General features: G+C 50.8%; 1 protein-coding gene across 2 annotated transcripts in view; it reads left to right on the top strand.

Annotated features, from left to right (window-relative positions):
- Nucleotides 1-23,245, top strand: part of MCC (MCC regulator of WNT signaling pathway) — a 338,649-nt gene that overhangs the window by 296,370 nt on the left and 19,034 nt on the right. For both annotated transcript variants that reach the window (XM_036410932.2, XM_036410933.2), the window contains 6 exons: nt 8,675-8,821; nt 9,803-9,892; nt 10,947-11,095; nt 15,596-15,736; nt 17,978-18,081; nt 20,837-21,020. In XM_036410932.2, the coding sequence (XP_036266825.1) occupies nt 8,675-8,821; nt 9,803-9,892; nt 10,947-11,095; nt 15,596-15,736; nt 17,978-18,081; nt 20,837-21,020 (815 nt within the window). The remainder of the gene's footprint in view (nt 1-8,674; nt 8,822-9,802; nt 9,893-10,946; nt 11,096-15,595; nt 15,737-17,977; nt 18,082-20,836; nt 21,021-23,245) is intronic.

Genomic DNA, 23,245 nt, shown 5'->3' with positions numbered 1-23,245 from the left:
CGTAACATATTTAGTATTGGGCTGCCCATCCCTACTGGGAAATAAGATTTAGGGTATCGTACTGAGGCGTCCAGAGCATGGTCTGTCTCTGAAGCAGCCTTTCACTTTGAATTGTCTCCTTCAGTTATAGCTATAGGTGTAGACTAAATCAGTACTCTTTGATATTTTTATTTATTTATTTTTTAAATCAATCTTTATTGTTCATATTGTTACAAAGGTTCCTCATTTCTTCCCCCCTCCACCAGGTTCCCTCCCCATCCCCCATTGTCCTCATCCATAGGTGCAGTTTATGTTCAGCCTCTTCCTCCCTCCCTTTCCCCAATAGTAAATCCCTTTTCAGATAGTAAATCAGTTACTTAGCATTTTCTCATATCAGTAATACCACCACATGCCCAGTGATACATTTCACACAAAAGACATTTCCAAATAGGTCAACCAGCCTCATCCAGGCCCCACCCAAGGCACTCACAGATCAACACCCCAGCGCTATACTAACTCAACACATCCAGATCTAAGCCTTCATCACTTGATTCAGCAGACCCTCAAGTTCCCCCAAAAGTTTCCAGCCATGTCTGAGAGGCAGCCGTGGGGCAGGGGCAGGCGAGGAGCGAGCTGTTCCGGGCCTGGCCACTCCCAGCCTGGCAGCCGCTGCTCCGGGCCTGGCCGCTCCCAGCCTGGCAGCCGCTGCTCCGGGCCTGGCCGCACCAGACCCGGCTGCTCCGGGCCTGGCCGCTCTTTGATATTTTTAACTGAAAGTCAGTGACAGGAGAGATGTCTGGAAGTGAAATTGTGTGGCCTCGTGCAGGTCAGATAAAGACTCATCTTTGTTTCACCTTATTTGGCCTTAGGTCTCATCTGAATTCTTCCATCTCTGTCTTTCCTTTAATGATACTTTTCTTGACCACGGTGTCTGCATACAGAAAAAACAGGACTTTGAAACCACACTTCGTATTTACTGTGAATTTGTGTAAATTTATATTAACTATATATAGTATGTGTGTATGTAAAAATATTTAAAATAGACCAGAGCAACATACAGCAGGTCTCATAATAATAGTCGTAAGGAGTTACTGGATGTAAGTCAAAGGTTAGTTGAACTTTTCTAGTATACTAGTTTCTTTTTTAAAATGAAGTTGTTCTTTTAGTTGTGCAATTTTTATATCACAGAAGTTTAAACACAGAAATAGAAGGGAAGCTTCTATTAAAATGCCAAAATATTATGAGAGGCTAAATCTAGGCAGCGATAATGCTGTCATATTTTTCATTTTTCATTTTCAAATTAAACAAAAAATAAAGTATGGATTATGGACAGTAGGCTCTACTTCCTGCCTTTAACAATGTGATGTTTATATGTAAACACACTCTTCTCTTTTATCCTTAATGAAACTTTGTTCATATCTTATTTGTCCCATCTCTTCTTAGGTGTTTCTTTATATGACAAGGGAGAGAATACTAATATTAGCTAAGTTTAAATTTATAAAAAGGTTTGTAAAAGAGTAAACCCTGTTTGAACACTTCTGGCCCTGAGCAGGCCAAGTAGGAGGGGCTGAGAGGAGGGGGTCTGGCTCTACTTCCAACCTCAATGTGGGCTTCTCGGGTGGCTGCTCTTTGTATGGCTGGTTTGTTGGTGGAGATAAGAAGAGGTTGTACAGCAGTAACAAATGAACCCCCGAAGTTCAGGGGAATGGCACACCAGAAGCGCTTGTTTCTCGCATTGCATGTCCAGTGCAGGTGTGGGCACGGGAGCGCAGCTCTGCCCCATATATTCACTCAGGAACACAGGCTGATGGCAGCCCATCCCCTAAAACATCACTTAAACGGACTCGTCCTGCACTAAATTCTTCCTCCCACGGCCTGTTGGACAGAATTAGGCAGTTGCTCCGCATTAGCCATAGAGGGACCGAGAAATGGGGTGGGAGCCAGGTAGATACTTGTTGAGCAGTAGTAAATGTTCCTATCACAGCTGACTTATTTTTTATTTACTTGATGTGACATCAGAGAGACTTGGACATGAGTAAGAGGCTACTTCACTCGCCCGTCTTGGGATGGTTCTCATCATGTGTGTCAGAATCATTGGGAAGCTCTTTCAAAGGACATCTTCCAGGCCCTTCATGAGCCGCTGAATCACTGAGTGGGGTTAGGGACCCAGCACACCTCCCCTTGCGATCCCAGCAAATGCTCAGAACAGGAAAAAATAAGAGGTGCCTTTCAGTCATGCACTGGAGAGATCCACAGCTCTTTGAGTTCTTCTACTCACACGTGGCCTGTTCCTCCTGGAGCCCAGCGTATGGCAGCGATGAGCCCTGCATCTGAAAGACCCTGCGCTGCCCACTCACAGGGTCCCCTGAGTTGGAGGAGGGAGGGTAGTGAGGGGTGAGCTTTACTGGGATCTGCAGGTCACGGGCACCTGGGGCTCTGCAGAGAGGCACGGAGGCTTTGCCTGGCACGGGCAGCACTTCCCAGGCTCCCCCAGAAGGAGAGCAGTTTCACAGGTGCCTCTTTCCAATGCAATCTTTTTTATTCCAATGCAATCTTGATAAGAGTTTATTGTTAAGAGTCTGTTAATATTGATAGAGTTAACAGTCTTCGAGCATTTATAGGTTAAATATACCCCCTCCCAGAATAAAAACAGAAACCTCTGAAGACAAAGCAGGACTTAAAGTCTGTATTATAGCACTGAGCGTAATTTTTAGCATTTGTTTTTGATAATGCAGTGGTTTATGCACTTCTCTTTTAACCTATGCTAGAACTCTACCAGATGGGTACTACTATTATATTCTTTTTAGAGATGAGAAAACTCAGGCCCACAGAAGTTTTGTTCTCTTGTCCTGGTCTACACGGATGTTAATCCCTAGCACCAACATTTAAGATCTGGTAACTTGACTGTGGGATGCGTTTGTTACTGTCCTGCTGTTTGAATTCCTTTCCTAGGTTCTCTTCACCCGTTTTTCCCATTCTCTTTCCTGCCTCCACACAGGCCCGAAGTCAGAAAACGTCCTCTGTTAGATACAGCACGTGGTGCCAGATTTCCTGAGGGCTCCATGGGTCCATCTTCCTGCATTCGGGGACACAAAGTAGAGGCAGACAGTTTGCTTCATAGAAGAGAAGCTTTTTGGGCGTGTATTTTACTGATCTTGAGTTGATCCCAGGAGAGCATTACTGGTAAAACCTGTCACCCCTCCTCGCTGTAGTTTGAGGAAGTTTTAAGTGAGATACGGGTAAAAGCCCCTCAGAACCAGGATTCTTCCGGGTCTTCTTCGGAAATAGTTCCGGTTACTCTAAAAGGGCTTCGGGGGCAGTTGTGCCGTGGAGATGAAGAGGTAACGTGAGCTGTGGTGGGCTCCCGTGTTGGTGGGCAATGGGCAGGTCTCGCTTGGGCTCAGATGTGCTGCAGTCAGATGGTTGCCGGGCTGTCCTGACTCCTGCCCCTCCTGCCCGGTGAATCTACAAACCTCTGCTTAGCACTGATGCAGTCAGTCAGTCTCAAGACCTCAGACTCTGCTTCTGGAAAACTCATCTACTTTCTTTTCAGGTCCTGTTTCTCTGTCATCTCCCATGTTCTCTTCCTCTGGAACGCCTTTAAAAGTACTTAGGAGCCTTCGCAGTCATCTATGTCTCTCATCCATGTTTGCATATTTTGTATCTTTTTAGCTCCCCATGCTGTGTTCTGAGTTAATCTCTGCTCTATGTTCCAGTTCACTAATTCTCTCTTCAGTGTAATCCAGCCTAGAGTTTAACCAGTACACTGATTTCATTGCATTGGTTACCTCTTCTGCTGGCTTTCTTCTCCTCTGCCTATTCTTATTGGATTCCCGCCTGTTTTTATGTCATAGTTTCTTATTCTTTATGGAAATTCCTTTCATCTTACTAAGGATGGTGATCGTGTTTACTGTGATATAGCTCACTGTCTCCGTTATTTTCATTTCTCCTGAGGTGAGTTCATCTCCTGAGTGAGATTGCTAGCTCTTGTTCCATCCTCCTTCCTCTGCCACCACACCTCCCTGGCCAGCAGCTTCCTGGTCCTGAGCTCCCCGACATGGGAAGCTTACGTCTCCCGTTCCCTCATGCTATTGGATGGTTTACAGTTTAGGTCTCAAGGCAGTGTGTAGCCTGGCCAAACCCAGGCCTTGTAAGATTGGGGCCAGCAATATGCAGATGATACACATGTCGGCTTCACATCCAAGTGTGTCATGGGCCTGGGATTTTAATGTATATGGTTGGCTCTCTGCACCGTTCTAGGCTTTCTCTCTGGCTTCCAGGTCAGCACTGAATCCCCTGTCCACAGATGGTGGGGCAGGAAGGCTCCCGGCTTTATGTGGAGGATCAGCTCAAACAGACTGATGGGCAGGGGCCAACTCTTCATGCCCCGCCCCTCCTGACATGAGCAGTCCACGCCCTGGCCTCAGTTCCCATGGCTCTCCCTCCCACCCCTAATTCCCCCTACCCCCACACCGCCTCCCTCCTTCCCCCCCCCTAACCTCTAGCCTTATTTTTCACTTCACTTCTGGCATCTGGAGATTTTATTGCCTTTCTTTTAAACTTGGCAGTGGATTTCTTTCTTATTGTTCCTTTTTATGGCAGCATTTCCATGCAATTTTAATAGGAGGAGTGCCTGTTTATTTTAGCTGGGCTGTCACATGCTGGACATTTTCATTTGTTCTGTACACAGAGTTGCTCCCCCTGCTTTCAGCCCACTTCTCATCCTCGTCCCCTGTGGAACCTGCCAAGGGGAGAGTCGGACCCTGCCAGCCTTCTCCTGTACACTGGCCCCTCCCCTTATATATCTTAGAGAGTCTGGCTTTTTCTGCTCTGTTTCTTTCATAAGCTCTTCCTTCCAGTTTAGCTTTAAGGAATGTGCTCAAATCTTGTTTCTACTAATGCTGAAGCGTATTCTTTTCACTGTGTGGTTTAATCGTTTTTTACTCCTTCCTGTCATTGTCCTGAGGCCTCCAGAGTTGGAAGGAAACAATGCATTTGCTCGGTCTACTGTCTTGAATGGAAGCGCTCAGCTGAGTTCTCGGTGCTGTCTAAGCTTTCCCCTTCCCCCTTTTTCATTTTTGGACCTAGGTCAGCTTTCTTCTTCTTTTCTGACATCTGCTATTCCCTCCCCCATTCCCAGCAGAGGGGCCTTAATCCTTTCTCTCAGAAAAACAGAAACCTCCTGTCTCCCGTCCTCATTCTCCAGTCCGCAGACTCACCTTCTTATTGCCCATCCTTACCTCTGCTTTCTCTCCTGGAGGAGGCGTGCCCCCCATCACTGTCCTCCACTGACCCTTCCACCCAACAAGCTACGTAGGCTCTCTCCTCCCTCTTCCCTGGGCAGCCTCCCCACAACAAGATTCCGAAGCTCTGCATTCAGTTCTGACCTTCTTTCTCCAGATTACATTCCTAGTTGTTGACTGAATACCCGGTACTTCTTCAAATTCAACATGTCCAAAGCTGGCATCTTTCTCTGAAAAATTAACTCCTCCTCAAGTTGTCCCCATTTCACCGAGTAGTACCATGTCCACTGAGTCACCCCACCACAAATTTGAGTGGTTTTTTTTTTTTTTTCCTTGAGTAGTTTTAGAAGTGCAATGGCTAATAGAGTAGCTACTGGCTGCAATTTAAGTTTGAATTTAAGGTGATGAAAATAGAATACAATTGCAAACTCAGTTTTGTTTTTGTTTTTTCCCCACAATACATATCAATTTTTAATCTTTTCAGCTTGCCACCAGCTTCCAGCTCCAGTTCCACCAAATGCCCCAGGTTGAGCTAAACATCTAGTGCGCAGAGGTGACCCACTGCTGACCTCTTAATCTACCTCTGTCCATGGCAGCACGCTGGTGGATCCTCTGGTGCTAGTGCGTATCTGCTCACTGCTGAAGCCACAGCCCTGGTGCCAAGGTGGGGGTGGGTGTGGGTATGCCTCCCTTGAAGTCTAAGTGGAACAGTAGCCAGGGAGGGCTGTGCCCTTGCTCCCAGAGGTATACAGGCACATGGCCGGAACTCACTACCACGTGTGACCGTGATGGACAGTGCGGTCGGAACATTACCATCGCTTTCGGAACTCCTGGTGGGCAGGTGTAGGGTGGACTTGCCATGGTTGCTCCCATATCACTGAGTTCTTAGCATTTCTCACCTGAACTATCCATACAGCCCTTGACTCGCCTCCTTTATCTTCTCATTCCAGTCCGTTCCTTCATTTCTGTGCATTGAAATTAACACACACACACACACACACACACACACACACACCCTCCCAAGCCCAAATCAAGAGGAGAGAAGGCTGTTTAACTCCCACTCCCTTCGGCTCGATTTCTTTCAGTGCATAACAATGATCATTAAGTAATAAAGCGTAGATCAGAATAAACATGTTTATCATCCTTTCGTTCTCAAAGACATTCTTCGGGTCCAAAGCTTTTCAGTGAAAGTGGATATGTAGACGCAGGGGTACTTTCAGCGTGCATGCCTGTGCACGCCTTCGCCGTGGAAAAGGACGCGGAGAAATGTCTCTGTAGAGTAAGAAAGAGCCTGGTGCTTTCTCTGTTTCCGTCTTTTCCGTGTCACCTAAAGTCTCCACAGTGAACACGTTTTGCTTTAGTGATAAGGAGAAACGTTTTTTGAAACATGGGAAGTTTTAATGAGGTTTTTATGAATTGCCCAGGGCAGTTTGTATTTTTTTTTTTTTTTAAGCAAGATGGGCAGGCCCATCGGGGTTCTTGGCACAGATCACTGATGGTGCCGTGAGGGACTCGGACACTCTGCGGTTGTGGAGCGGCGTTAACAGGGTTACTTTTCAGGGCCTCTTGGGCTTCCACAATAGAAAGTGAGATCCATGGTCTCCATCAGGGAGGCTTCCCTGGTGCCGGGGAGCAGGCCTGAGAGGGGAGCAGGTCCGCTCCCTTCGCTGAAGCGTGTAACGAGGCATCCACACTACACCCGTTCGTGGTTTGCAGGGCACATTCCATAACAAGCCCCGGATCTCTCACCAGCAACACCCTCAGCTTTGACAGGCGTGTGTTCTCCAGTCTTTAACTCTCTTGAGGTCAGCCCTGTGCCTGGCGTGTCACTGTCGAGTGCCCTTTGCTCCCAGGAAATGTTCCCATTTGGCTTCTAACGTGCTGATAAATTATTGAAATTTCAATTACTTTTGGCTCCCAATTTAGCAGGATGGAGACATCCAAAGTACATAACATGAAAGCTTTTCAGTTGCTTTTAGAGAAGCGTTTGCCTCGCAGGGTGTGGCTCCAGGGCCGCAGGGTCAGATTCTGCTCCTCCTGCCGCTGGGACTAATGGGCTTATGGCCCTGGAAGTCCTTACGGTCGGTGCTGCTGAGGATGTGGGCCCCTTCCCGGGGGCGTCGGACCTCCTGGAGCTTGTTGGGAGTGCGGGCTCCTGGGCCTTCACCGCATCTGCTCGGCCAGAACCCCCAGGGGGATGCGGGTTTTTAACAGCCCTGGACATCTGGTGCGCCTACACGTTTGGAAAGCCCTGCCTTAGACATCCTGGTGCTAATTGTTCCCAGCAGGGCCTGCTGCCCGTTTGCTAGAGCCTGTCACCCTTTTGCAAGGGCCTGTGGGTGCTGCCGTCTGTTTGCCCTTTAAGATGGACGCTGTGCACAGCGACAAAGCTGTGCTCCAGGTCATCTGAGAGACCAATCTCTACAGTCTTCACTGACTTGTTACAGAGAAGCAGGATTTGAACACTTAAATTCTGTGCAGGTAAAAGTGTGTTCTCAGTATCCTCCAGAGGGCCGTGTTGTTCATTTTTATACAAAAGCACTATTTGGATATTCCTTCCCACTGCCCCAGAGATAAGCCCGTCTTGAAGGTGCCACCTCTGTCTCCTCCTTAACCTCGCGGCCTTACCAGTTCGCATCTCTCTTCCACCTGCGGTTCTTCACAGGCGGCCCATCAGCATGGTGCCTGTGTTCGTGTGTAAGCTGTTCCCCAGCCCACTCACCTGCACCCCCACCAAAGCCAGCCCTGTCCGCCCGTCAGGCTGCTGCGTACCGCTCCCTCAGAACCTGTCCTTGGTCCTCTCAGATGGAGGCATACCTCCCCTTCTCTGCCTCCTGCACCGCTTTGGGTCAGACGTGTATAGCCCGCAGTGTGCACAGTGTGGAACCCATTAGTCTCCCTCCTCTGAGCTCTGAGCTCCGGGGGAGTGGAGATGCCATCCTGGCTCCTTGGCTGCGGTGCCCGGCACAGCGTCACGCACACGAGGAGCAGACTCCCTCAGAGAGGATCGCTGCACCCCTGCCAGACGCTCCCGGTGCCTTCGACAGCATGCCCACCTCCTGTCTGTGGAGCACAGATGATGGCCATGGCAGGTCTAGTGAGGAATACAATGACACCTTAAAAAAGAGAGAACATAAAGCCAATTTTATATATATATATATATATATAGATAGATAGATAGATAGATAGATAGATATAGATATATATAGATATATAGATATATAGATAGATATAGATATATATATTTGTTTGTTTTTTGTTTTTTTTTTAAAGAACACAGTGACACCAGTGACATGAATGTGGACTCTACCAACTTAATTTGTTAGTGAAGGTGATCCCATAATGTAGATCAGTGTCCTACATCCACCATCTGGCCAGGGAATCCACCCGCTGTGTCTAAAGGCATTATTTATTATTATTTTATTATTATTATTATTTTATTATTATTTCAGGTGCGGGAGCTTCAGACCCGACTGCAGAGCGTGCAGGCCACAGGGCCCTCCAGCCCCGGCCGCCTCACTTCCACCAACCGCCCCGTGAACCCCAGCACCGGGGAGCTGAGCACGAGCAGCAGCAGCAATGACATCCCCATCGCCAAGGTGAGCTTCTGGGGGCGGCCATCCCGTTGGGCACTTGAGGTCAAAACAGTGTTTCCCAGCCTGTACCGAGGAGGCCGCTGTGCAGGCATGCGATGAGCTCAGACGCCCAGGGCTTTCCCTAGGGTCCCACTCAGGCCTCCCACGCTGGAGCTGCAGGGAGATAACCCGCTGGCAGTTTTAAGTCTCTCTGAGCTGCAGCCTGGACTCCAGCACCCATTAGCCAGCCAGCTGGAGCATGTCACCACTGGCAGGTCCCTGTGGAGAGGGAGACGTTTTGTCCAGTTCTACAACACTAAGGGGGTTGGGATGGAGAGGTGCTTGCGAGGACTAAGGTCCAGCCCAGGAGGAGACCCTACGTGATGAACCCCGGTCTCCCCACTCATCAGACTGCCGGCGCTGCCAGCGGGAAGATCGGTTAGGATGGGCGGCCACGGTCGCTGCGAGAAGGAGCCCCTCCCGCTCTCTGCCACAGCTCCAGGCTCCTATGTGGAGTCCATCCTAGAGAGACGGTTCAAACTCTCCCCTTTCTCTTCCCCAGTAGACAGCCAGTCTCCACAAGAAGATCAGCTCTCAGCCATCAAGTTGAATACTTTAGGTCAAAACAGTGATTCGCAACGACAAGTCATTTTGTCCCCCAAGGGACAGTTAGTTGGCAGTTATTGGAGATAAATTTGGTGGTCACCAATGTAGTGCTACTGGTATCTGCGGCTAGAAGCCAGGGATGCTGCTAAACATCCTACAGCGCACAGGACAGCCCCCACCACCAAGAGCACCCGACCCCAAAGGCCAGCGGAGCTAGGGTTGAAAACCCTGGGTTAAATGGATGGTAGAAAAATCGGACAAGTGGATTGTTTTTAAGATATGAATCGGTGTAGTTGCCATGGTTAACCAGTGGGCTGATGTAAACTGTGTGAACGGTTTATCTAGGGAATGGCGTGTCCTTTTTTTTTTTTGATGGTTTGTTGTTTTTGCTTTTTTAAGATTGCTGAGAGGGTGAAGCTATCCAAGACCAGGTCCGAGTCCTCCTCGTCTGATCGGCCCGTCCTGGGCTCAGAAATCAGCAGCATCGGGGTGAGTGTCCATGAGCAGCGGGGCCAGAAAGCTCCCAGTGGAGCTGCTCAGACAGTGGCTTCGAGGTCACGGAGGAACTCCCCAAGCTCACTTCCAGGGGGCCAGTTAATTATAATGGTAATTACGACTTCCTCCCAGAGTCAGATTAAAATCCACATGGGGAATTACTTCTCCAGCTTTAAGGGAGACTTTTTTTTCCTCGACTTCAAACTGTTCAGAAAGAAACGATTTCAGTCTCGTTGCTGGGGCTGTCCGTGAAAGTCTGGGACTGTTTGCTTTCTGTCCGCCTGCTCCCCAGAGGCTGAGCCGGGAGCCCTGAAAGAACTTCGCCTTTGGCACCCCTCCTTGGAGGGCAGTGCCCTCTCCAGCGGGGACAAACGCTGCCTGTGACGTAAAGCCCAGCGCTCTGGCAGACCAGGACCCTCGCGCCCAGCGCCCGAGTGCTCATTGGTAGAGCCTGCCAGCACCCAGGCTAGGCTGAGGGATGGTGGGAAGGCAGCGGTTTAGGTTCCCCAAGGGATACCTTTTAGGATTGGGGATGAGGTTAGGAGAGCCAGCTGTTTGTTCCTCAGGGGTGGAGAGAGCCTTAATGGCACTTTTAAGGCCCTCATTTAGAATTCTACACTGAGCAAAATTTGCATGCATCCAGATTCCGTGCCAGATTTAAATTATGAAATTAAAGGAGTCAGCCATTCTCCGTGGCTATCGCAGCCAGGGACAAGGGCCTGGCGTGGCAGCGGTTCAGGAAGGGGGAGGAGGGCCCACACTCTGCTCAGTATCCAACGCGTTGGGGACTCTCAGGAGGCACTGTCCCCAGCAGCATGCATTTGAAGGACGCAGCTGTATTTTGGCCCTGTTTCTGTATTGCTTGCACAGCTCGTAGTTAGCTTTCTGCACTAGAATTACATAAAAAATGGGAAAGATCAGGGTAACCATCTCCTGGGGCCTGATCCTCAGGAAGAGAAGCTTTAAGTAATTTTGCACGCACAGCATGCCCGGGGTCAGTGTTCCTGCAGTGACACCATCCCAATGGGGACTCGTGCTCCCTGTACAGGTATCCAGCAGCGTGGCGGAGCACCTGGCCCACTCCCTTCAGGACTGCTCCAACATCCAAGAGATCTTCCAGACGCTCTACTCACACGGATCTGCCATCTCCGAAAGCAAAATCAGAGAGTTTGAGGTGGAAACCGAGCGGTTGAACAGGTAAAGGGAAACGTGTATATTTGCATGTTGGTGGGAGCTGCCCTCCTTCCCCTTCCCAAAGATGGACTAAAGTGGGCTTGTGTATTGTGGCGCTGTGATGCTGCCAGGCTAGTGGGTAGTATGCTTCTCAGGCGGGAGGCCTGAGACTCGAATGTGTGGAGCCTCGTACTCGGAAGGACTCCACACTTGCTTTACTGCTCTGCTCTCACTGTTTTAAATTCTTTATATAACGGGAAGCCCAGTGCACAGGTGGGGTGAGGTCCAATGATTGGGGCTGGGCCTGTTGGGAGGAGGAGGAGATGGTCAGAGGTTGGCTGGCCACCCGCCCTGTCAAAACCAGGCCAGCCAGAGGGAGGGACTGTAGTGGACTGGCCGGCCCCACCCCCGAATGGGGAAGAGAGGCCGATCAGGGGTCAGTGCCCCGGGAAGGGGCCATGGGAGGTTGGCGGCGGGCCAGCCCCATCCCCAAATGGTGTTATTTACTGCATTCTGGTTGCTGGCTTTTTACATATATATATATATATTTTTTTTATTGATTTCAGAGGGGAAGGGGGAGAAGGAGAAGGAGAGGGAGAGAGAGAGGGAGAGAGAGAGGGAGAGAGAGAGAGAGAGAGGGAGAGAGAAACATCAGTGATGAGACCAAATCATTTATTGACTGCCTCCTGCAGGCCCCACACTGGAGGTCAAGCTCACAACTTGGGCATGTGCCCTGATCAGGAATCAAACCATGACCTCCTGGGTCATAGGTCAATGCTCAACCACTGAGCCATGCCTGCTGGACTGTTTTAAATTCTTAATTTACGAACGAGGGCCCAGCCTTTTCATTTGGCACTGTCCGTTGGAAATTATGTTGTAATTCCCGGAGCAGTTCATTCAGGATGACAAATAGGTCAGAATGACAGCATGGCCACCAAGCATGCAGGCCTGTGCTTCCGAGAACCACTGAGAAAGTTCTGGAATGTTGAGTCGGCATCCCAGAGACAGCGGGAGGCACCAGGAGCCAGCCATGGCAATCGGATAGAAGCACTCCTGCGGCTCACAGGGCGTGCTGGTCTGAGCCTCCCTGTTCTGAGGGTCGCCTAATTTTATTTATGGTTTTTGCTAATGTGCACAATCCTCGGTAAGTATATTCTTACTTAGAACAGTTTGTCATGTACCCAGTTTTATGGATTTCTCCCAAGTCTCACAACAGAGGTAGGTTGAGTTTGCTCTCCTGCCTCTGGGCAAAAAGACTGGTTCCTGTGTCCTTCCAGCAATGAGCAAGAGCTTCTAAAAAAAAAAAAAAAAAAAAAAGGCAGAGGACCAGAGCCAGACCATGGTAACCACACTGACTCAGAGTCAGCCCGTGGTGGCAGAATGGACTGTGGAGTCTCACCCGCGATGTGTGATGTGGCTGCCTCGGCCTCCCAGTCTTCAGGGGGAGGGCACAGTGAGAACTGGAAAGGCTTATGAACTAACTGGGAAGAAATGCGCCGGCCTTCCCATCCACCGTTGCTTAATAGCATTCCCCTTGCGTGTGGCAAACCTGAATAAATTGAATTACCGTGTTAGTCCTCCCTGACTTGAAGCTGTTTAATATAGAGCTTGGGAATGAAGGAAATGTGGCAAATCTAGGTCATTTTAAATCTTGAAATTAAATGGTTTCCGTATTAAATCCAAAATACTTACGGGTGGCAGTCCTGATGATTACCTTGTACCAGGGAAGCAGCGGCCCTCTGCACACCCCAGGCCCGGGGGTGCTTAAAAATGGAAGCAGATGTGCCCCTTGCAATTTAATGGAGTCAGCTGCCTCGGGGGCCCTGGTTTTAGAGAGGATCTCCTCTCTGCAGATTCTGGGATTTAACAAGCCTGCTTTGCAGTTGAGCTGGAGGGAGGCTCCATTCTCTTCAGTAAGGAGCAACCAGAAGAGATCAAAGGAGGAGGAAATACTTGGTGCCATAGCTCACATCATTGTAGTGTTAACGGTTTACAAAGGGCGCTCACAGAAACCACCTAATCACCGCCGTGGGAGGATGGAATAGCCCCATTTTGCAAATGAGGAAACACAGGCTTCCAGGATGAGTGACTCGCCCCATCCCAGAGCTACGAATTAGCCTCTTCAGAAACCAAGCCCTGCCCTTTGACGTTGCCTCCATTGTCCTCTCTGCAGCCGTAGCTGCAGCTCTGACGTGGGAGTTCTTAAAAGTAACATAGCAGCATGCCCTCACGTCTGTTACTTAGCTACGTGTGGCAACGTTGGAGGCCCGTTTCACTCCAAAAAGTGACGGCCTTTACCTTTGTGTGTTGGCAGGGAGAGTCATGCTCCTCAAAAGTGCTTCCTCGTTAAAACCACTATGTGCAAAGCTACTTGGCATGCAAAAGAAAGTAAAACGGACATGGTCCCTGCTAGGGACCTAGACAAAAAGCAAAGGAATAAGATCATAAGAAGCTCCAAGTCTGAACTGATTTTTGATAGGTGGCCGGGGAAGGCATCTCGGAAGAGGCAATGTTTAAGTTGAGATTCTAAGAGGAAAAAGGAGCACCCATGTGGCAAAGTAAGAAGTCTCTTATGGGCCAGCTTAATCAGCCACGAGGTTGGCATGATTAGGACATGTCCAGAGGCCAATGGAGCTAAAATAGAGTGAGTGAGAGGAGGAGGCAGACTAGGCAGGACGGGGTAGGACAAAGTTTACTCCTTATCCAAAGAGTCAGTGAATGCCGTTTGAGGGTGTCACGTAGCAGGGAGAACAGATCTGATCTGATCTAAATTTTGAAGGATTGCTCAGGTGTGAGGGATGGAAAGGGTGGGGCTGGAGCAGAAGCAGAGAGAGTCTGCAGTGGGCCCGTGTGGCCGAAACCGAGAAGGGGCGGGGCAGTATTTGTTTACTGGTAGAATCAAGGGGAAGGGTGTCTGGTTTAGATCTGGATCTGAGAGAAAGGGATGGTCTCAGAGATCCTCAGGTAGCTCACCTGTGTAGTTGGGTAGACGATGGAGGCAGTGACTGAGCTGAGGGAGGACACGGGTTTGGGGAAAATCAAGAGGTCCCTGTGATAACAAAACAGAAAAAACAGTAAACAGGAGAGAGTGTAGGCGCCATGGGAACACAGATGCCTGTGAGAGCCATAGGATGGGACAAACAGCACCCCCAGGGGGACAGTGTTGACAGCGGAGGGGGTCGGGGACTGAGTCCTGAGGAAATGCCAACACTCACAGCTTTTATAGACAACAGGAGCCAGCAAAGGAGACAGAAGAAACAGCCTTTAAGGCAGGAGGGAACCCAGCAGAGACCTGTCATGGCCCAGGCGAAGGAGAACATTGTAAGAGGAAGGAGTGGCCCACTAGGGTGTTCCCGGAGAAGGCCCCTAAGACGGCTCTGGCCGCCCAGAGGTCTGGGAGCTGGGAAAGAGTTTCCTCTGATTCGTGGGGACCAAATGTGTGCAGAAGCAAGCTGACGGGTAATGAGAAAATAGGGATGTGTCAGGAGGTCTCAGTGTGAGCAAGGACAGACAAGGATGTTCTTGCAACACCTTACATCGCACTGACCTGGAGCCGCCTCAGCCTCACGCTGTCTCAGTGTTCACCAGGCATCTCCCATGGGGGTGTGTCTGTGTTCTGTGCTCAGATATGTGGTTGTAAGCTGGATTCTCAAGCCCCTTCACATGTCAAGAGTCGCTTGCATGTTGTGAGTGACTCCCTCTGCCTCTGTAGGAGGTGGCGGTCAGAGCACTACAAAAGGGTGTGTCTCGGGGGAAAGAGGGCCGGTGTCTGTCCGGGGACAGAACACAGAGAGGCTGGAGGCTTATGCTTTTCTGATTTCGTCATAAGCTCATCTGCACTGAGTGTGTCGCTCTGGTTTCTGTGAAGCCCAGTGTCCCCGCTGCTGGTCCTGCTGGGAGTCAGCAGCTGCAGGATGTCGACCGGGAAGGAGCCGCGGACACGCTCCGCAGTTCCCCGTCCTCTTCCCGGCGAGGCCTGCCGGGCGGTCTCTCTCTCTCACTAACTCACCTTCTGCTTCTGCTCTGTAGCTAGCGATTAAGAGCACAGGATCTGGGGTCAAACTCCAGGACAAGGTACTTAACTTTTCTGTGCCTCCATGCGCTCCTCTGAGAAGTGGAGATAATAATGCAAGAGGCAATGGAGAGGGTTACTGAGCAGGGGCTCAGTGTGTGGCCGCTGTAACTGTGATGCTGTTTTCGTCTGTCCTCGTGGAAAGTGGTTTATCGAAGTAGACTAGCCATGCCCTCCGAGGGCCTGAAGCCACGCCGTCAGCTCCTTTCCCGGTACATGGTGGAAGGCTGGGTGGGAAATACCTTATTCTCATTTCTAACTCACCCAGTGGCCCTTCCATCTACAGTCACTTCCTCCATTTGCTTCCTGTCAGTTGCATTTGCTAAAACATCTGACGGGCTCACCTCCTAACCTGCATTTCCAGCCTGAAGCCAGATTAGACGCCTGAAATGTTGGCAAATTCATTGTGGTCCTCGTGTGAAATTGTGAAAGAGGTTTTCCTTCCTTTGCAGCCGCATCGAACACCTCAAATCGCAAAATGACCTCCTGACCATAACCCTGGAAGAATGCAAAAGCAACGCGGAGAGGATGAGCATGCTGGTGGGCAAATACGAGTCCAACGCCACAGCCCTGCGGCTGGCCCTGCAGTACAGGTGGGACCGGAGGGCCAGGCCGCTGTCACAGGCCTAGGGGCCTTCTGCTCGAAGACAAAGCGGGCTTTCTGAGACACCAGGGGGGTTGCACCAGCAAGTACTCATGCGATACACATTGGAAATCCATGAGCACCCTGTCGCCACTCAGGAAGCAAGAGTCATGGGTGTGGTGTTAGTAAGGAAATATGTGTCTGCCAGCACATTCAACTTAACTGTTATTTTGCTCAAGTCACGTCAATCAAAATATCAGTCTTCGCGTTACATATTCATTTGCTGTTCCTTTCAGTATGTATGCATGGCCGTGCATATTTTACGTTGTTGTGAATCTAGTGCATTCCATTTCTCCAACGTGTTAGCCACCGTTGTGTAATGTTGCTTAGGAGCCTCCGTGTACGTGGGCCGTATCCCTGCATCAGGTTTATGGACTGTTTTTCTGAAAGACTTGCGCAGACTTTGACGTTGAAAATAATTCTACGGTGAACAATTTCACGCAGATAATATCTTCATCCTTTTTAACCTTTTCCTGGGGATAAAATACCTGAAACAGGAATGGCAGGTCAAAGGATAAGAATATTTTCATGGCTCCTCAGGAGAGCTGCCCGTTTTTCCCATAAAAACAAACCATTCTGAATAAACTCTGACGCAGTCACTGATGGGCAAGTAGTGTAGGAACGTACCACCTCTTTTAAGCCTCATCGGCTTTGGAATTGATCTACTTTTTTTTTTTTTTTTAATATATTTTATTGATTTTTGTACAGAGAGGAAGGGAGAAAGATAGTTAGAAACATCAATGAGAGTCATCGATCAGCTGCCTCTTGTACACCCCCTACTGGGGATATGCCCGCAACCAAGGTACATGCCCAAGCCCACGCTCTATCCATTGAGCCAAACCGGGAATTGATCTACTTTTAAAGGACTGCTTTTAGTAGCTACCAAGGAATGCCTATGATTGTCTTCACAGGTTATTTTATTAGTGTCCCCACCTAAGCATACTTGCCAGGTTCCCAGCGTAGCGATTGCATCTTACTCTTGGCATCTTCTAAAAAGTTCAATATTGTTTTAAGAAAGGTTGTTCCTTCAGGAAACAAAATCAAACGAAGATATACAAGAGAGCAGGCGCACTCGCTCACAGGCGCACCGGAGCAAACAGGGAGCCGTGTGGCTAAGGCCGAGCCAGGCCGCTCCGCCCCACAGGCTGCCTTCCACCCCCTCCTCCCCCGGTTCTGTACCCGGGAAGGAGGGTGCCAGCACACAGGGCTCCTGATGGGGCCCTTTTCCTATCGCTCAGCGAAGGAAGATGAAAGGCGGGGTCATCAGAAAACAGGGTCTGTTGAGTTAAGCAGTCTTCCCCCTACTCAGCGTGGAGACGCTCACCAGTTACCTACTTAGGGGTGGACTTCCGCGGGCATCTTGTCCCAGACCACTCGGCGCTGCCCACGTGCTCCGAGGCCTGTGGCTGTGGCTCCCTGGGGGGTCACCAGGGGCAATGAGAAGGGGTCACTTTTCCATCCTCTACCTGGTGTGCCCATGATAATGGGCAGAAGGACAAGAGACTAATGTTTTTGGTTTTGTTTTTAGAAATCCAAACTCATACTCTTGTCAGAGAATTTATATTTCATGAGACGATTTTACAAGTATCTGTAGAACTGGGAGGCACATGTGACTGTGCAACGTGAAATATGGCTACTGTCACCCAGCTTACTTTTTGTTTCGTGTTTCTCTTCCATAGCCACATGTGGCTGGTGGCTACTGTACTGAATAGTGCAGAACTAGGTCAAAATGGCCTCCTTTCTGGGGCATAACCTCAGCTGTCTATTATTCTATAACTGTTACCATGTCACCGCTTTTAGGGTCAGGAATCTGGGAGTGACTTAGCTAGGTTTGCTCTGACTCAGGGTCTTTTCCGTGGTCCTGGGGGCCGTCCACCCGGTGCCCGTGTTACCGGACCGAACGGGGTGTGGACACCCCCCTACGGGTTGGGTCACCTTTCCCTCTCGGTGGATCACCCCAAGGGCAGCCACCTGACCTCTCCCACAGGCATTGTTTCTTGTCTTTTTCTGGATCCTGGTTTACAGTGAAAGGCAGGCACAGCGTAGCAGGGCACGCCTGGGCTCCGTCCAGGGTGTTCCCTCGCGGACAGGACACGGAGCCGAGAGCAGGGCTGGAGCCGGGAGGTGGGGGGAGGGGAGTTGGGGGGATGGACACCCGCAGCCCAAGCTGAGATGCCCTGCTCTGTTTCAGCGAGCAGTGCATAGAAGCCTACGAACTCCTCCTGGCGCTGGCCGAGACCGAGCAGAGCCTCATCCTGGGGCAGTTCCGGGCGGCAGGCGTGGGCTCCTCCCCTGGTGAGTGTGGCCCGATCTCGCCCCTCTCCCTCATCCCCCCCCCCACCTCTTCTGCCCCACTGCCCCTCTCTCAGCTGCTGGCATTGGAGCAGCCCACCCCCTGACACACACACACACACACACACACACACACACACACACGCACATGCACACACATTTGAAATTTGCTTGTCAAGTGTGTTTTTCGTTTTTTTCCTCGTGACTGAGTGAGTTGTTTAGTTGGATGCAGCGGGAACTGGAGTGGAAACAATTGCAGACGAGGTAAACAAACAAGCCCTCCCAGGAAACATTCCTGGGCTGACAGGAGGCCCAGGCGGAGCGGAGGCCCAGGTTCAGCTTCCTCTGGTGCCCACGCCGCCTCTGCCCACCGCGGCCTCTGTGGCTGTGCCCTTTCTCCAGGCCTGTTCTGTCGGGGTGTCTGAAGCGTGAGTTCCCGCCACCTGTCCCCGGGCGTCTCCGGAGCACAGAAGATGGTTCCCCACCCTGTGCTGTCGCTCTCAGAGCGCAACACCCGGCTCTGCCCCGAGGGGGAGCACAGGTGTACGCCCGCCTCCCTCCCGCCCCAGGGCCCTGTGTCCCCTCAGCCTCTTTGCCCCTCCAGGCCTGCACTGCCCCCACTCCTGTCCTCCATGTGAGTCACTAGTAGGAGTTTAACAGAAAAAGACACAGCAAGGCATCCTAATGAGCAGCATGGGCTGAAACCATTGTCTGCAGTAGAACTGGTGTGTGGGCAGCAGGAGAGGTCGGGAAAGAGGGTCCCCCCGCAGCCCTGAGGCTGGAGCCCACACTCTATGATGGCAGCGGCTTCAGAGCAGTAACAGCCGTGGACAGAAAGCTGGGTGTCCGGGTCTCCGGCGACGGGCGGAGTGGGTAGGCCGAGCCTCCCTATGGGGCAGGAGTTGTGAGCGCCATCGGGGCTTGTCCTTCCGGGACCGCCTTGCAAAGCTCGCCCCGGGCACCTCTGGAACTGGAGTGAGTGTCCCCGCCCGCCCGCCAGGTCCCTCCCCGGTCTGGGGTGCAGCTTCTGCAGGGAACACCCACATGGTTTCCCTCCTTCGGTTCTGACGGTTCTGACGTGGGCAGGAACCTGAGCGGGCTGAAGGAAAGGAAGCACCCTGGTGTTCATTTCCTGCTTCCCGTTACGCAGCGGGGCAGCAGGCCTCTGCCGTCCTCCCCTCCTCTCTCTGCTGTTTCTTTTTTTTTAAATAGTGTTACCATCTCAGCCCAGAACTAGAAACTCTGCCAGCATTTCCATTAGAAACCTCATTTTCCAGGGTCTTTTAACTGAACCGTAAAACGTTATTCCTCATATTAAACAGATCCTAAAATGATCTTGGCCTGCTGTCAAGGTTTTTTTTTTTTTTAAATATATGTATTAAGAAAACCGATCAATAAAAAGGGGGGAGGGGGAGAATTAATCATCTTGTTTCCCGTTTGTGTCAGAGGAATGTTTTAAACCGTTTTGTCCTTGACTGATACCTTTCATTGGGCTTACATCCACGCTTCCGCGTGACTTGGTAGGAGCTGGGAAACACGTTATTTTGGGAGAAGAGAGGCACAAAGGTGGTCAGAAATGGCCCGAGGGGGCCCGGGCACCTTACCTGCAGATGTGCGTGCCCGCATCTGCTCCCCGCTCTCCGCGGGCGGAGTCCGCGTCCTGTCTAACCACCGACCCACACTGGCCAGGGCAGGACAGGTTTTGTGGTGGTTGTTTTTAAATGTTTTTTATTGATTTCAGAGAGGGGAAGGGAGAAGGAAAAAGGAACAGAAACAACAATGATGGGAGAAAACCACTGATCAGCTGCTTCCTACAAGCCTCTGTTGGGGATTGAGCCTGAAACCCAGGCATGTGTCCTGACCAGGAATTGAACTGTGACTTTCATGATTCATGAGTCAGTGCTCAACCACTATATCATACCAGCCATGTTTTTCCATTGAATTTTAGAAAGAGTGGAAGGGAAACATCAATGTGAGAGAGGCACATCGATTGGTTACCTCCCACATGCGCTCTGACCAGGGCCGGGGATTGAATTGAGCATGCAACCAAGGTGCATGCCCTTGACTGGAGTCGAACCCAGGACACCTGTGTCTGTGAGCTGAATGTAGTCCCCAAACTGGCTAGGGCAGGGGTCTGCAACCTTTAAGACATAAAGAGCCACTTGGACCCGTTTTCAAAGGAAAAAAAAAAAACCTGGGAGCTGCAAAACCATTGTGACATTTAAAACAAATATAACACTGCATATATTGTTTCTTACCTTAATGCTATAGACCGGATGGTGCAGTTAGCTGTCAATCTGAAGAAAAAAAGGACTTTTTCACTTAACAATGTAAAATATGTTTTTGCAAATTAATAGCTAATTAAAATATTTAATTTACCTGGTTAATGGGATTTTTGCTCCTGAACCTCAGTGCACAGTGTCAGCACATCAGGGCTGTAAGACGTTACCTTCATTTTCACACAGGCTTGCAAGTTGTCGGAGCCGCGGCAAAGCTTCAAAAGAGCCGCATGCGGCTCTGGAGCAGTAGGTTGCCGACACCTGGACTAGGGCAACAGTGCAGTGTTTTCCTGGGCAGAGCATTTCCTGACTCGGTGCTGGTGGCCTCTACTCCTGACCTCTTGCTCCAGCCCAGTTACCTGGCTCCCGAGTGGCAGAGCCGGGTCCGGGCATCCTCCCCACCCTGCCGCCTCTGCCCAGACGTGTCCCCAGCTTGTCGTGCCCAGGCCTGTGCTGACTAATCCATGGGCTTCTCTCAGGAGACCAGTCGGGGGACGAGAACATCACTCAGATGCTGAAGCGAGCCCACGACTGCAGGAAGACGGCGGAGAACGCGGCCAAGGCCCTACTCATGAAGCTGGACGGCAGCTGCGGGGGCGCCTTCGCCGTGGCCGGCTGCAGCGTGCAGCCCTGGGAGAGCCTGTCCTCCAACAGCCACACCAGGTACCTCCGGGCTCCGGGAGGGGCCGTGTCCGTGTGTCATCTGCTCACTGAGCATGGCACATGGTGGCCAGGCTTGGGGGGCGGGGGAGGAACAATGGGAGAGGGCAGATTCTCTCCCGCATGCAGCCTGCTCCCTCCAAGGGGAGTCAGAGTGGGAGGTCAGAAAGGGCCTTCTCGCTGTGGGAAGTGCAGGCCCGAGAGAAGGGGTGATTTGTTCAAAAAGGTGGCAGGGCCGGCACCCACACCGGCCTTCCTGTCAGGGCTCTTTCTCCTGTTTCGTCTTGCTTTTCTCTTCTCCATTTTCTTTATAGTGATGATTTCCCAGGAGCATTTGGGACAGCTATTTGTTGCAAATAAGCCCTAATCGCCTGAGGCCCGGACCTCTGCACGGTCTCCAGGCCCCGCCCCCTCCCTTCCTCCCGAGTCTCTCCTCTGTGAGCTCCTCTCAGGGAAGAGCAGCCTCCCGGCCTCACCTCTTGTCTCGGGGTGACGCCATCGCCATAGCACGTGCTTAATGGATGCTTGGTCAGGAGCCTGAGTGCAGGTCTGTGCATCTAGAAAACTCAGGTGAGAACTTGAAAAAGATGAGGCAGACAGCGGGGAGACCTGCCACACATAGCCTGCCGGGGCTTCTGGGCTCTTCTGGATGACGGGTGGGGCGTCCATGGAACTTCGGAATGAAACCTTTTTCTAGTGATCTTCTCCTTGCTTGCCACCGAAGCCCTGAAAACATGAATGCCTTCCCTCTCCTTGCCAGTTCTCAGTCTAGGAAGTACTTTGTTAGGAATCCTTTTTTTTTAATATATTTTATTGATTTTTTTACAGAAAGGAAGGGAGAGGGACAGAGAGCCAGAAAACAGGGACAGATGAGAGAGAAAAACATTGATCAGCTGCCTCCTGCACACCTCCCACTGGGGATGTGCCCCCAACCAAGGCACATGCCCCTGACCGGAATCGAACCTGGGACCCTTCAGTCCGCAGGCCGACGCTCTATCCACTGAGCCAAACCAATTAGGGTTTGTTAGGAATTCTTACGTGATAACTAAATCTGGAAAGACAAGAGGGGTAGCGTACCCCCATTTTCACAGGTGGAAAAACCTGGGCTTAGAGACGTGTAAGCGACTTGCCCAGACAAGGTCACAGGGCTGGTAGCCGCGAGGGAAATCGGGGCCCAAAACAGGGCTTCAGCAGCAAGCGTGTGGTGTTCCCACTCTACCAGGTTGGACCTCAGAATATCAAAACACAGCGTTGTCCTGCCGATGAGGCTCTGTGGTTGAGCGTCGAACCAGGAAGTCACAGTTCAATTCCCGATGAGAGCACACGCCTGGGTTGTGGGCTCAGTCCCCGGGGGGGGGGAGGAGGGAGGTGCAGGAGGCAGCAAATCAATGATTTTCTCTCATCATTGGTGTTTCTGACGCTCTCCCTTTCCCTTCCTCTCTGAAATCAATAAGACTATTTTAAAAAAAAAAAAAACACACATGCACAAAAACCCAGTGTGTACTTGCAGATCAAGTGACTAGAGCCACCTGAGGATAGATTGACTCTCAAGAGCCGAAGGAGAAATACTGATGTCTCCGTGGTGCCCGACTCTTTCCCACGGCAGGACAGTCACCTACCCCGCGGCATCCACTCACCTGTCCCGGCCCCCGGGGCCTTGGGAAAGGGCACATCCGCAGCGAGGCGCTTGGCCGGGTGCCCACCAGCACAGGAGACGCATTTTCTCTCAACTCCACCAACAATTGTCTTATTCAGGGAAGCTCAGATTATAATTTATTTCTTTCTAAAAACCAGATTCTTCTGTCTGAACGCAGAAAGCAGATGATCTTCTTAATGGCTTTTCCAGATGTGTGCAATCCTTAATTCCCGTGTTCGTTTAGAGGAGAATGTGGTTCTCATCTTGTCAGCGATCTTGCTGTTGAATTAGTGAGCCGAAGAATTGGGTTGACAGGAAATGCCTGCTGTCCCAGCAGCTCAGGTTTTTGCTCACACCTCCCAACCCCAAAAATAATTTCGTTGTTTTAATCCAAATCAGAGACAAGTTGGGAGTCAGGAATGGGAACTCTCACCATTCATGTGGTGGAAATCCTGGTTCTGAAAATCTGTTAGAAATACTGGGACATGGATGAGCCTTGATTTTGAGGCAGTTTTCACACACTTACTTTCAGATCACACATCTCAGAGGTCAAGATCAATTCAGCACACAGCCCCTGTTTCTGAGGGTGAGC

Source organism: Pipistrellus kuhlii, unplaced genomic scaffold, assembly GCF_014108245.1.
Source record: "Pipistrellus kuhlii isolate mPipKuh1 unplaced genomic scaffold, mPipKuh1.p scaffold_m20_p_4, whole genome shotgun sequence".
NCBI classification, from domain to species: domain Eukaryota; kingdom Metazoa; phylum Chordata; class Mammalia; order Chiroptera; family Vespertilionidae; genus Pipistrellus; species Pipistrellus kuhlii.
This window is presented reverse-complemented; position numbering and strand designations above follow the sequence as displayed.